This window comes from Salvelinus alpinus, chromosome 16 (genome assembly GCF_045679555.1).
Source record: "Salvelinus alpinus chromosome 16, SLU_Salpinus.1, whole genome shotgun sequence".
In the NCBI taxonomy this organism is placed as follows: Eukaryota; Metazoa; Chordata; class Actinopteri; order Salmoniformes; family Salmonidae; genus Salvelinus; species Salvelinus alpinus.
The window spans coordinates 8,481,339-8,496,326 of record NC_092101.1 but is presented as its reverse complement, the minus strand read 5'-3'; the positions used below and the strand labels follow the sequence as shown (position 1 = coordinate 8,496,326).

Below are 14,988 nucleotides of genomic sequence, written 5' to 3'. Positions count from 1 at the left end.
ATTGGGCAGTGAATCTGTAGGAATTAAAACTAAACCCTGGGCCCCAACTATTTGGCCATACAACGTAGAAAGAGCAACAGTAACTGATTAAAGTACCCTCCAACGTCAACAGAGTAAATAACAGGGTGCGTGTCAGAAATGGCACTCTATTCCTTATAGTGCACTATTTATTACTGCCGAAAGTAGTGCACTATACCAAATAGGGAATAGCTAGCCTGGGTACCAGTCTTTTTGTGCTCCTTGCCAGTCATTATCATGCCAAACAGTTTGGGTTGACAAGGAGTTGAAATTATAGCACAAAAATATCCGGGACCAGGCTAGGGAATAGCCCACGAGGGTCCGGATCAAAAGTGGTGCACTATATAGGGAATAGGGTGCCATTTTGGATGCAACCCAAGGTCTTACCTCCCGGGGTTTGACGTCGTGGCCCACGGCCTCTCTGTAGTACTCCACGTTCTCCGTCATAAACTCCTCCCCCTCATGGAACAGCAGGTAGGACTTGGCACACTCCATCGCCTCCTCCACCATGTTCACTGGAGAGACAGAGAGAGAGAGAGAGAGAGAAGACGTTATAAAATGGACGTTAGTGTTACGTTCTGTGGTATTGCTTTGACAACATCGGGTTGGTCTTGGGTTGACGAAGCCTGTTTGAATTGAAAATGGAATTGAATATTGGAATTGAAAGAAAGGGGCTAGAGAGGGAGACGATAGAGTGAGAGAAAGAAAGAGAGCGAGAGGAACAGAGAGCGAGAGAAAGAGAAACAGAGTGTGAGAGAGAGAGATAAATGAATAGAAATAGGGTTCAGGCAAGGTGGTGTTTAATTAGTCGGTTGACAAGTAGAGAGGTTAAAAGACATCCATCCATCCTTCTGAGCCCCGCCTAAACAAGAAGAACTGTCGTCACACCTCCATTACAGACTCCCTCCCTGAACTCCCCTGTAAGAAGGCTGCATCCCAAATAGCATCCACGGGGCTCTGGTCAAACGTAGTGCACTGAGGGAATAGGGTGCCATTTGGGATGAAGCCAGTATAACGGACACTTCCTATAGGTTTCCACTGAAAGTTCGGCACAGGTCCACATGTAATAAAGCAACCCCTAGGTCTAAATGAGATTTGAAGTCTATCGCGGCTGAACATTCCAGGGGCATGACCACAACGGAGCAAGCAGCAGTAGCGCTACAACAGTGAGAGGCAGTCAGAGGCTAGGTGAGGTACTGGAAACACACGCACACACACACACACAGCTGCTCCAGGCTTGTCCCTAAAGTGCTTACAGCGAGTGGTGAATTGCAAGTAACACATACACACATGCCCACGGCACACACATACATCCACCCTGACACGTGCGCTTTACTGTCTTGTAAAGTAGTTGAGCTCACATATCACTTCCTGGTGGGACGGCCAGGCCTTAGGCAGCAGCATTTCTGCGGTCAGCGCGTCTCCCCCGGTTCCCCTGGTTCCCAGGTCGTAAACAGTGAGGGGCTTTGAGGCCATAAAAAAACGACAATGTCACCGAACGGATCATTGAGGAAACAGCTTCCCGCAGAGAGCAATGTGAGGCTGCTGAGTGATGGGGAGACTTGACTTGACAGGCGACTCAAGACTTGTAGACTTGCAGTCATTGCACGAACGCTAGTTAGCATTGGCCTGCGAAAGTAACTCACTTCCCTCATACTGGACACAGATACATAAAAAGGGCATCCATGAGTTCATCAGACTCTGGGGAAGGACATGAAGGGCATCATTGCCAAAATCTGAACTATCGCTTTAAGTGCTGCTGCTGGGAATGATTCATTGAGCTCTGTGTTTTTCCTAGGATCCCATGAGCCAATTGGGTTTATTAGACATATTCTGATGAGCTCATTTGCTTTTCCTTCCTTCTCTCCTTTCCTATGTTGTCCTGCCAACCCCCTCCCCCCTCTAGTGTCTGATCCCCAAACAGCGCAGACTACACAAATGCTGGTGGCCCATTATGAACAACACCAGACCAGATATTGGATACATGTTGCTGAATCAGTTTGAGTGGAACAGTGTGTGCTTCTCTATGGAGGTGTGGTCCTGGTCTGTTTGGTGTTGATTGTCTGGGCCTGTATTCACAAAGTGTCTCAGATTAGGAATGCTGATCTTGGATCAGGTCCACCCCGTCCATTCATCACAATCTAAAAGGTAGAGCTGATCCTAGACCAGCACTCCTACTCTGAGAAGCTTTATGAACACGAGTTCTGGCCTTTCTCCACGGCTCTTTGTGATTTGCCCTAATCCCTGCCTTTTCAGATGCCTGCGACCAGGTGTTCCTCAGCTCTCTGTCTCTCTGAGTCAACAGGGGAATACTGATCTAATTAGTGATCATTTGATATAGGTGTGTTATTGTTAGTGACTAAAAGTCTGTACACACCACATCTCTCCAAGATCAGGGTTGGCCATGGCTGTAGTCTGAACACCACACCCTGTGGTTTGGAAAGTCTGCAAGCAGTGTCAAGTAGGGTAAAGTAGGGTGCGGTTAGGTAAGACTTGGGGCTGGATTCAATCCGTATGGCGGAAGTATCTCGGGAAGATCCCCATTCAACTGCGAAGGTCATATCCGATTGTGCCGACACATGTCAGCGTTTACCGTGAATGTGGTCTCCGCGAACGCAGAAACATCGCATTTATATGTCAATCGAGCTATAGCGCGGATCTTCGGCGATACTTCCAGCCCTTACTCTGGGAGTGGGTGAACTGCAGGCAGTCGAAGCGTAGAGATAAGCCTAGGTGACAGTAGGGTGCAGTAGGGTATTGTTGCTCACTCTGGAAGTAGCCAAACTGCAGGTAGTCGTAGTGTAGAGGCAGGTAGTTCTCCATGGGAGACAGACGGCCGGGCCGGGTAGACAGGTCTCTCACACACTCGTGTTCACAGTGCAGCGCCTGGGTGAAGTGGTCTGAAACACACACAGGAGGGTGGGTGAGGATACAGGTGAAGTCATATATTCATAAGCATTTTTTAAAGCAGAGTAATGTCCCCCTGAGGAAAAGCATTGAGTCGTTGTGATAATGATGAGGAACCATTCGCAATGCCTACCGTAATGTCTCATGCAGTACTGTCATCCGACTGATTACCATACATTCTTTATTGCGATCGCAAAGGTTTCTTTTCAGCCAGGTCGCCACTGATTTACTGTAGATATCGCGCTTTGCATTCTCCGTACTAGATTTGTAATCACTCTAGACACGTCAGTCCAACACTTGGTTCTATCAGAGATTCAGTGGATAATAGAGCCAATTCAAAGGTGTTTCCATTTTATTTGTCCTACATTTAGCTTCACGCACTGAGACTCTCAGGTCTACTGAGGAATAATATCCTAAAGCCACACACACACCGTAGCGTTCAACACAGTTTTCATCACCTTCCACACACAGTGGGTAACATTAGTGGGTGAATGAAACATTTAGCACAGGAATACATTGACCCATTGACATGTATGTATAAAATATCGTCATCCTTTCTCTATGACAAACAAAAAAAGAAAGAGATGACCGAGGTGGGATTCAGGTTAACCAATGTCCCTCGGTGACATGCTCCAGTGAAGTCAACCACTGTGAAATCACAGGTCAGAGCGGTCCCAGACAACCGGATACTCCTGTATCTCTATAACTATAGAACACCAACAATAATCTCTTCTCTCGTTGCTAGTCTTTGTATTTGTTGATTCGTTGCCCAGACCAGGTCTGTATTTGTTGCTCTCACACATGGATGGAGAAAAGAACACCTAAGGTTACCAACAAATATTTCCATTCTTTAGGAGAGTCAGTCATGTTGATTTCATGGCGCCGTTGTGTAAGGTTGCTGTGTCGTTCCGTGATGTCAGGCTGGAGGGGCTGGAGGCAGGAGTTGGAGATGAGAAGGGGACAGGAGCCAGATGGAGTTTTTGTGTGTTTGTGGCCAGTGAGGTTGAGCGTTGTCACAGAACCACACTCATTGAGGAGAGAGGAGAATGGAGGCACACGCTCTCCAAGAAAGAGATGTCCCCTTATATTGGGTGAATTTAGAATTCTCAAACCATGTGGCTGGACAACTTTATTTGTATTGCTTTTAAGTCTTTCAAGACATTTTTATCTGGTTAATAACACATTATTCTAGCTATTGGTGTAGGTAGCTATCAAGTAAACAAAAGAGGGTTCAATTTGATTGGCTGTCACAAGCACAACTGTAAATAAAATTGCACAAAAGTTGCTTTGTGTAACCCCTTATATTGTGCCACCCCCATAACCACGGAAGAAAGTACGTCGGAAGACAGTAAACCACTACAGGATCACATAAATATATAACAATGTGAATACTGTAGTGTAAAAGAAAACTATTCCTTTCTATTCACATGTACACTACATGACCAAAAGTATGTGGACACCTGCTCGTCGAACATCTCATTCCAAAACCATGGGCATTAATATGGAGTTGGCCCCCCATTTGCTGCTATAACAGCCTCCACTTTTCTGGGAAGGCTTTCCACTAGATGTTGGAACATTGCTGCAGGGACTTGCTTCCATTCAGCATTCAGCCACAAGAGCATTAGTGATGTCAGGCACCGATGTCGGACAATTAGGCCTGGCTCGCAGTCCGGCGTTCCAATTTATCCCAAACGTTTATGATGAGGTTGAGGTCAGGGCTCTGTGCAGGCCAGTTAAGTTCTTCCACACTGATCTCCAAAAAATATTTCTGTATGGACCTTGCTTTGTGCATGCGGGCATTGCAAAGCTGAAACAGGAAAGGGCCTTCCCGAAACTGTTGCCACGAAGTTGGGAGTACAGAATCGTCTAGAATGTCATTGTATGCTGCAGCGTTTAGATTTCCCTTCACTGGAACTAAGGGGTCTAGCCCAAACCACAAAAAACAGCTCCAGACCATTATTCCTCCTCCACCAAACTTTACAGTTGCACTATGCATTGGGGCAGGTAGCATTCTCTTGGCATCCACCATACCCAGATTCGTCCGTTGGACTGCCAGATGGTGAAGTGTGATTTATCACTCCAGAGAATGTGTTTCCACTGCTCCAGAGTCCAATGGCAGCAAGCTTTACACCACTCCAGCCGACGCTTGGCATTGCGCATGGTGATCTTAGGCTTGTGTGCGGCTGCTCGCCTATGGAAACCCATTTCATGAAGCTCCCGACAAACAGTTCTTGTGCTGACGTTGCTTCCAGAGGCAGTTTGGAACTCGGTAGTGAGTGTTGCAACCGAGGATAGACGATTTTTAAGCGTTGCGCGCTTCAGTACTCTGCAGTCCCGTTCTGTGAGCTTGTGTGGCCTACCACTTTGTGGCTGAGCCGTTGTTGCCCCTCGATGTTTCCAATTCACAATAACAACACTTACAGTGGACCGGGGAAGCTCTAGCAGGGCAGAAATTTGACGAACTGACTTGTTGGAAAGGAGCCACGTGGAAAGTCACTGAGCTCTTTAGTAAGGCCCTTCTACTACCAATGTTTGTCTATGGATATTGCAGGGCTGTGTGCTAGATTGTGTACACCTGTCAGCAATCCACTAATTTAAAGTGGTGTCCACATACTTTTGTACATACTGTATAGTGTATGCATGTGTAACCGATCCACACACTACACGTTCGTGTTTTCAAATGTATGTCAATTATAAAGTATTTTGTCTGTAACGTCTTTTCCATTCCGCGTCGGAACCCAGTAAGACTAGCCGTCGCCATTGGGGATCCTAATAAATCAAGTCAAATCAAATGCCTTTCCATGTAACGTTACTTCTCCATCAAGATCAAATAGCACTTTAGACGTGATTCATTCACCACTTGAGGAGCATAGTCCCACGGTCAAAGAAACTACAACTGCGCTGATTCTACGGTTGTTGAAGCCCTACGGAAAAAGAACTCTTGGCATGATTAGACATTGAGAAAAGCCTCATCAAAGCCAAGACGGTACGCTTTTGGCATGTTTGCGCAATGTGTGATTGAGACAAAGCACGCTTGCCATCGACTCAGCTTAGCTTCAAGACCACCGCAATACCGCTAGCAGAAGTGCGTTCTGTGAGGGGAAATACGCAACTGGCTAATGTCAACACAAACACAGCTGACTAAGCTGCATAATCACATGACTATTTTCCAGTGCTATGAGAGGCCTGACACCCCTGTCACCACAGGAGGTTGGTGGCACCTTAATTTGGGAGGACGGGCTTGTGGTACTGGCTGGAGCGGAATGGTATCAGATACATCAAACTCATGGGTTGATGCCATTCCATTCGCTCCGTTCCAGGCATTATTATGAGCCGTCCTCCCCTCAGCAGCCTCCATTGCCTGTTACACATCCTTCCACATCAGAACATCCAACATTATCCAGCTGTGCTGCTTCTGGGCCCATATTCATAAAGCCTCTCAGAGCAGGATCAGTTTCCTTTTAACACATAATGAATAAGATTCCATTAAGAAGGGAGGACCTGATCCTAGATCAGCATTCATGATCTTTATGAATATGGACCCTGGAGTCTATGGATTCACAGCTAGGCCTGACGCAATGACTAACAAAAATGCAACAATAAGACAGTACGTTAACCGAATGCTTTCCCTCAATGGAGCATTAATGCCAGACTGTACACCGAGTGCTCACTGACAAGACTTTATGGAGAAATTATGAAACTGAAGTAGTAAAAACGGAAACAAATCTGAAATCTCTCTCTCTCTCTCTCTCTCTCTCTCTCTCTCTCTCTCTCTCTCTCTCTCTCTCTCTCTCTCTCTCTCTCTCTCTCTCTCTCTCTCTCTCTCTCTCTCTCTCTCTCTCTCTCTCTCTCTCTCTCTCTCTCTCTCTCTCTCTCTCTCTCTCTCTCTCTCTCTCTCTCTCTCTCTCTCTCTCTCTCTCTCTCTCTCTCTCTCTCTCTCTCTCTCTCTCTCTCTCTCTCTCTCTCTCTCTCTCTCTCTCTCTCTCTCTCTCTCTCTCTCTCTCAGTTCAACGGTTGTAGACTTAGGGCTGGATAAGTGGGGCTGTAACTGACCAATGAGGTCACCGAACATTGACCAGACCTGCTCTGGATGACTTTGGGGTCAGAACTTTATGACCATGGCTGATGAGGAGAGGTGATGCAGAGAGAGAGAAAGGAGAGAGAGAGAGAGAGAGAGAGAGGATGAAGAAAGAGAGAGAAGGTGGGGAAAGAGAAGGAGAGACGGTGAAGAAAGAGAGAGAGGGTGGGGAAAGACAAAGGGAGACGGTGAAGAAAGAGAGAGGGTGGGGAAAGAGAAGGAGAGAGGATGAAGAAAGAGAGAGAGGGTGGGGAAAGAGAGAGAGAGAGGATGAAGAAAGAGAGAGAGGGTGGGGAAAGAGAAGGAGAGACAGTGAAGAAAGAGAGAGGGTGGGGAAAGAGAAAGAGAGACGGTGAAGAAAGAGAGAGGGTGGGGAAAGAGAAGGAGAGACGGTGAAGAAAGAGAGAGAGGGTGGGGAAAGAGAGAGAGAGAGGATGAAGAAAGAGAGAGAGGGTGGGGAAAGAGAAGGAGAGACAGTGAAGAAAGAGAGAGAGGGTGGGGAAAGAGAAGGAGAGACGGTGAAGAAAGAGAGAGAGGGTGGGGAAAGAGAAAGAGAGACGGTGAAGAAAGAGAGAGAGGGTGGGGAAAGAGAAAGAGAGACGGCGAAGAAAGAGAGAGAGGGTGGGGAAAGAGAAGGAGAGACGGTGAAGAAAGAGAGAGAGGGTGGGGAAAGAGAAGGAGAGACGGTGAAGAAAGAGAGAGAGGGTGGGGAAAGAGAAAGAGAGATCCTGGAGCTCTGTTTATAAACACAAACAGACCCCCAGGACAGCAACACAATTCGACCCGACCACATCATGAGAAAACAAAAAGATAATTACTTGACCCATTGGAAAGAATTAATAAAAAAATAAAAAGAACTAGGCAGACCTGGCTCTCAAGAGAAGACAGGATGTGTGCACACTGCCCACAAAATGAGAGAGAGAGAGAGAGAAAGAGAGAGCGAAAGAGAGAAAGAGAGAGAGAGAGAGAGAGAGAGAGATACAAGCAGGGCTCACTATGGCCGTGTCTTTAGGCAATAGCTAGGCACTCATGCTGGCCCAGTTTCAGACTGCTGGCTTTTTGGATCATCTAAGATGGTAACAGAGCAAGTCAAAAAGATCTCCAAAAGGCTCTGCACGTGAACACACACAGAGACAGCCAGAGGAAAGAGTAAAGTATATGTACACCATAAACATTTGTCTCCAACTGTGTTGGACTTCACACAATCAATACACTGCTCATTGCTTTTCCTGCACTCATCTCCACCCGTTTAGAAGTTCTTTCAAGATGTTCAGTGGTCTGTTGGACCGCTTAGCCAAAGACAGACTCATGGCCACAACAATGTTTTGAAATTACAATACCAGGACATTACACAGCAAATGCCAAGAACCAAAATATGTGTGAGGAGTCATTGGTGTTTCAAGCCTTGTCGGCCATTTTCCTTGAGTGGCCAAAAGAGATGAAGGGAGGTACTGTCCCATGAAGTAGTCCAGGTGGAAAAGTAATTTATCTGAAAAAAAGTATCCTCGAGGAGGTAACTTACGGTAAGTAGCTCTCTCTAAAAATTAATGGCAGAACCACATGAGATATAGCGTAGGGGTATTTGCTGTTAAGTAGAGTGTACCAGTACTCCCTTCATAATGAAAAAACAGTCTATTTATTTTAACATTCATGTTGTTTTAAACTATTAATACGAACAAAACATGAGACCATTTCCAAACTGAGGGATTCGTTTTCGTCAAAGCAATAAAGATTCAGTTTGCAAGAACGATTTGGCTAAAACCTCTTAAGCTGTAACAAATATTGACCAAATCACGGCAGCCATCTCAAACTTCACCTCATTCAATTATCCTCATTCAAATATGTTCTAAGCAATGACTAATCTTCGACACAAAACATCGAAAACAAGTCACCATAATTATGTGTGCGCTGTCAGGCCCTGTGAAAGAGAGACATTGGGCTGTTTACACAACAGTTTGTGATTTCTTGGCATTTGGCAACCTAGCGGTCCAGAACGCCCTCTCTCTCTCTCTCTCTCTGCATATTTTCCCTCGTCTGCCTTTTGACCAGAGCTTGAGAGTCACAGATTACATGTAAGGGATTACAAAAAAAACGGTAACTGTAATCCGTTACGTTACCAGCAAAAATATTGTAATCAGATTACAGATACTTTTGAAAAACTAGATGATATTACTTCGAGGATTACTTTTAAATTCAGAAAGGATGTTTGTCGGGAGAAAATATTTGACACTTCTCCATTTTCTCAGTGACGTTCAAATCAGCATTGAAAAAAGGCGCAAATTTAAGTTTAAGACCACAAGTCAGAGACCACTATGATGACACACCAAATGTGTTTGATGGATCGCGGACAAAGAACAGGAATAGGCTTTTGTAGGCTACAGTCCAAGCGGTGTCTTCCAATGGTGCGACTGCTGTCGGCATACAAAGATTATCCAATTTGAATAAACGCTTGGAGGTAAGGATGACAGCAGTGTAGTCTACGGCGATACGGATGTCACTTATATATCTACATAGCGCATTGATGTGAATCACACTGCTGCTCTCTCATTTAGCTATTTGCACCTTACGGATTGTGGTTGTTGTGGATGACTGTTTGCAAATCTAAATGTGTATTTGAACCCAATAATGGTTGAATTCAAGAAGTTTAAGCTGCATATCAATCATTGATTTTGAAACCAGTAGACAGCCAGTGAAAAATGCGCTCTTGCAACAAACAGCTGCATAGTGCGGATCCCAGCCTATGGAATAAAAGTGGGGCTTTTATTGCTCAATCTAATTCAAGCTGATAAATTATTTTTTTCCTAATGGACACATGCTGAAACTCGCACACTTTTGATAGACTTAAAGGGGCAATCTGTAGTTGCTACATCAATTTTGGGATTTATAAATGATATATACTGTATATCCATTGATTCTTGAGGAATATAACTTATTAAATGCCTCATGAAGTTAGTTCAACTGTCACACTCCATGAGAAACCAAAATATAAGCTTGTTTTTCTCCAATGTTTGTAAACAATGTAAATGTAAACAAACACTGTATAGCCTCATAACATGGTTAAAACAATAATTTTGATATCATGGATGGTCAGTCCTTGCAGCCATAGCTCTGTCTGTTCATCTGAGAGTGGTTACATTTCTCCAGGCCCATCCCTCAGCTTTTTACTAAAACAGAGGCGGGGCCTCCGTTTTGTTATTGTTTCATCTGTGGATTTGTCCTTTAAACAGCTGCATATTATCAAGACGTCTAAGTGTCACCAACAGGTAAACAATAGGCCTATAGCAAATGCAACATATGACATTCATTTTTCACATGTAAATAGCACTTTTCAGCAGTGTTGAAAGCACGCCATTCCATGACCACAGCATTTATTTTCCAACTCGAATCAATGAGCGCAATCAGTCCTCCATGACTACAAATCATAAACAACAGAGTAGGGCTGGCTAATAAGTACTTCATTTTGGGGTCATGCTCAGGTGAAACAATTTGGCAAATCTATACTTCCATATTTCCAAGTCCTATTCTTGAATATTTCAGGGGTATAACATTAATTGGAATGACTGGAATTCTGATAGACTTTGTTTTTTTATGTAAATATATAATTTAATCGTATTATTACATGTAGTAAAAAGCGACGAGTTAGAGGAAGCCTACATAAACAACCCATAAAGTAAAATTGAACATCCATATATGGCCAGCTATGTAAACCTTAACATTGATTTATCCTGCAATAGATGTCGTTCAATTGGTAACATACATTTTTGTCTTCTTCAAATGCCTCTTAAAGGGAAAGTAATCTAAAAGTAACTGAATGTAATCAGATTACGTTACTGAGTTTGGGTAATCCAAAAGTGACGTTACCGATTACAATTTTGGACAGGTAACTAGTAACTGTAACAGATTACATTTAGAAAGTAACCTACCCAACCCTGCCTTTGACCCTGTGCCAAGTACCCCACCATGTACCAGCCCACTGCCAGTGAGCATGGCATAGCCGTATGCCATATCAAAACATCTGAAAACAAGCGAAGTTTCCCATCCCACATTAAACCTCCACTTCATAACATGATAAATGGCTGTGTTTCGCAAGGCTATGTTTCTCAGGAGGGGGGGGGGGGGGACATTTTGCACCAGGGGGTTGTAAGCAATGTGAACCATCACTCAAAGTAGAAAGCTCTGTTTTTTTTAATTAGAAATACTACCCCTGGCTGCTGAGAGACTCCTCACTGCAGTAAAGTAGCTGTGAACACAGAGCAATCAAGTACCAAGGTCTTCTGGTCAGTCAGCATACAATACAAGCAGCTCACACCCACGCGGCGCATATTACACATCCATCTATGTCTATTCACAGAGGTCAACAAACTCAAAATCCACCAAGCAATCAATCAGCGAGTCACAAAGGAACAGAGTACAACAAGAGTTGAATCCGCTCGGAGACAGCAAACTGCGTTTTGGGTAAAACAAACGATATACAACCAGATGACTTATGTAGGAGGTGTTAGACACTACATAGACTGACTATACCAAACATTAGGTATACCAAAGAACACCCCCCCCCCCCCCTTTTTGCCCTCAATTCGTTGGGGCATGGACTCTACAAGGTGTCAAAAGCATTCCACAAGGATGCTGGCCCATGCTGACTCCAATGCTTCCCACAGTTGTGTCAAGTAAGCTGGATGTGTCCTTTTGGTGGTGGACCATTCTTGATACACACAGGAAACTGTTGAGCGTGAAGAACCCAGCAGCGTTGCAGTTGACACAAACCTACTATCATACCCTGTTCAAAGACACTTCAATATTTTGTCTTGCCCGTTCACCCTCCGAAAGGCACACCTACACAATCCATGTCTCAAGTGACATCAATAAGGGATCATAGCTGTCACCGGGATTCACCTGGTCAGTCTATGTCATGGTGTTCCTAATGTTTTGAATACTCAGTGTTTATGTGTTAAAGGCACTACATAGGCACCACATAGGAGCTGTTATGAACACTACATACATACCCAGCCATCACGTGTCTTAAGACGTCTCAAGACATGGTGACGTCTGTGTACGTGGCCATTACATAGGAGGTGTTATAGATACACAGACACCGCACAGAACTACATAGTGACTGACCTGAGACCAGTTCGTATAGGCTGTAGCGGTAGAGGACATGGTCCTGCTCCTCGAACCTTTGGGGCCCCTGGCAGAGGGCCCGACACGCCACGTCGGCCCTGTAGTACTCCCGGAGGGCCTCCTCGAACAGGGCGATGGCCCCCTTGTAGTCTGCACTGTCATACAGCTTCACCCCAGCTGAGAAGGATCTCTGTGGGGAGAGAGGGGGAGGGATGGAGAGAGGGAGGGTGGGTGGGAATAGGAGAGGAGGAGAGAGGCAGGGAGATATAGGGAGACAAAGGCATAGAAAGAGAGAGGATGAGAGAGAGAAAGCGGAAAAAGAATTTAGCTCAGCTTGTGACCACGTCTATACACATAGAGCTGTAGTATAGACAATCGTAGACAGTTGCAGCTGCCTGCTAAAATACAAGTTGCAGCTGCCTGCTAAATGACGAAAACATTGAGTAAACAGTGTAGTGTAGTCTGTCTGTGTGGAGAGACAGACAGGCAGTCGGGCACCACTGCAGCACTACAATGAATGTGACAGTGTGTGAGCATTGACACATCCCTCCACAATCAAACCTCAATGGGCTTCAGTGCTCTCCACAAGCAGCAGTCGTTTACCTGAACTCGTCTCCACGCATGAAATTGCACTGGCCACTGTCAGCCAGAAGACTTGGATCACGGATAACCGCCAACACAGAGAACCATTTACATAGAACAGTCACACAATGCACTTTATTTAGAATGGTAATAGCTGGAAATATGTTAAAAACAGACACTGGTTTCAGCTAGGTACTTACTGTTTTGTAGGCACGACACATACGGCACTCAAACAAACACCAAGATCTGGCAACACCAAAATGTTCAATTGAAAGACTGTACACCCATTTCTGTTTGGCAGAAAGAGGCAAGAGAGTTTAAGAGAGAAAGCCCCAGTCTGGTCCTGCCAAATAGGCTTGGGCGGTATACCGTATATACCATATGCCAGGGTACTTGGAAAAAGCCACGGGATGATTTTTCAATACCGTCAAAACTATTTCTTTGAAGTTTTTAAATAAATGTGAATGTTCTCGAGCTACTTTTTAAGTTAATATCCGCAATAACCTTGTGCAATACTTCAGGAGATAAAGCAGATTGCGTTCTTCATTTCACCTGTCACATTATTTTCCATTATGAAGCTTACCGTAGTTACCCAGAACAGTGGAGCCAGTCACATGTTTGTTTGTAAATAGCACAACGGGAGAAAGCAGGAGCTGGCGAGTCCATAGCGTTCAATATCTGTCGGCGAGTCTCTGTTGTGCAGCGCACATGAGGTGATAAAGTTACACTTGTATGCAATTCACTACTAAATGTTAGCCAGATAGCTTAAAAAGGCTTTCTGCTGTGTTTGAGTGGTCCAAGAGCTCTTGGTGAGTTAACTGTACAGCTGCCATTTTTTCACTTGGTTTCCTACTGGTGTTTATTTTATCCTTTGTTTTTCTCCCCTCTTCTAGAAAAGGCTCTACAGCTGCACCATCGAGAGCATCCTGACTGGTTGCATCACCGCCTGGTATGGCAACTGCTCGGCCTCCGACCGCAAGGCACAACAGAGGGTAGTGCGTATGGCCCAGTACATTACTGGGGCCAAGCTTCCTGCCATCCAGGACCTATATGACAGGCGGTGTCAAAGGAAGGCCCTAAAAATTGTCAAAGACTCCAGCCATCCTTAGTCATAGACTGTTCTCTCTGCTACTGCATGGCAAGCGGTACAGGAGCACCAAGTCTAGATCCAAAAGGCTTCTAAACAGCTTCTACTCCCAAGCCATAAGACTCCTGAACATCTAATCAAATGGCTAACCAGACTATTTGCATTGCCCCCCCCCCCCCCCCCCGTGTTTTAATATATCTGAAATAACTGTTTGATACATGGAACTAGGAGGCACTGAATTGAGTGATTTGCACTCAAGTAGTATGCGTTACTTGAGTTTAACCTGTAGCTGTTGGCTCTCTTCAAAAATCTTTAGTTTTACTTGCATTTATGAGCAGTTGGAGGCCACGGAAGGAGAGTTGTGTGGCATTGAAGCTCATCTGGAGGTTAGTCAACACAGTGTCCAAAGAAGGGCCAGAGGTATACAGAATGGTGTCGTCTGCATAGAGATGGATCAGAGAATCACCAGCAGCAAGAGCGACATCGTTGATGTATACAGAGAAGAGAGTCGGCCCGAGAATTGAACCCTGTGGCACCCCTATAGAGACTGCCAGAGGTCCAGACAACAGGCCCTCCGATTTGACACACTGAACACTATCTGACAAGTAGTTGGTGAACCAGGCGAGGCAGTCATTTGAGAAACCAAGGCTGCCGATAAGAATGTGGTGATTGACAGAGTCGAAAGCCTTGGCCAGGTCGATGAATACGGCTACACAGTAATGTCTCTTATCGATGGCGGTTTGCACCGTGTTTTGTGCTGCTACCATGTTGTGCTGCTGCCAAGTTGTGTTGTTGTCATGTTGTGTTGCTGCCATTCTATGTTATTGTCTTGCTGTAGGTCTCTCTTTATGTAGTGTTGTGTTGTCTCTCTTGTCATGATGTGTGTTTTGTCCTATATTTTTATTTCATTTATTTACATGTTTAATCCCAGTAGGAGGCCTTTTGCCTTTTGGTAGGCCGTCAAGTAAATCAAATCAAATGTATTTATAAAGCCCTTCTTACATCAGCTGATATCTCAAAGTGCTGTACAGAAACCCAGCCTAAAACCCCAAACAGCAAGCAATGCAGGTGTAGAACTGACTTGCCTAGTTAAATAATGGTTAAATAAATAAAAAATAAATTGCTAGACAACCTTTTTCAATTCTTGCCATAGATGTTAAATTAGATTTAAGTCAAAACTGTAACTCGGCCATTCAGG

At 44.8% G+C, this 14,988-nt stretch overlaps 1 protein-coding gene across 1 annotated transcript in view; it reads right to left on the bottom strand.

Annotated features, from left to right (window-relative positions):
* Positions 1–14,988, bottom strand: part of LOC139540719 (prolyl 3-hydroxylase 2-like) — a 101,259-nt gene that overhangs the window by 12,305 nt on the left and 73,966 nt on the right. The window contains exons 3-5 of the mRNA XM_071344627.1: positions 12,122–12,311; positions 2,787–2,918; positions 406–533 (exon numbers count right to left, since the gene is read on the bottom strand). Coding sequence (XP_071200728.1) covers positions 406–533; positions 2,787–2,918; positions 12,122–12,311 — 450 coding nt within the window. The remainder of the gene's footprint in view (positions 1–405; positions 534–2,786; positions 2,919–12,121; positions 12,312–14,988) is intronic.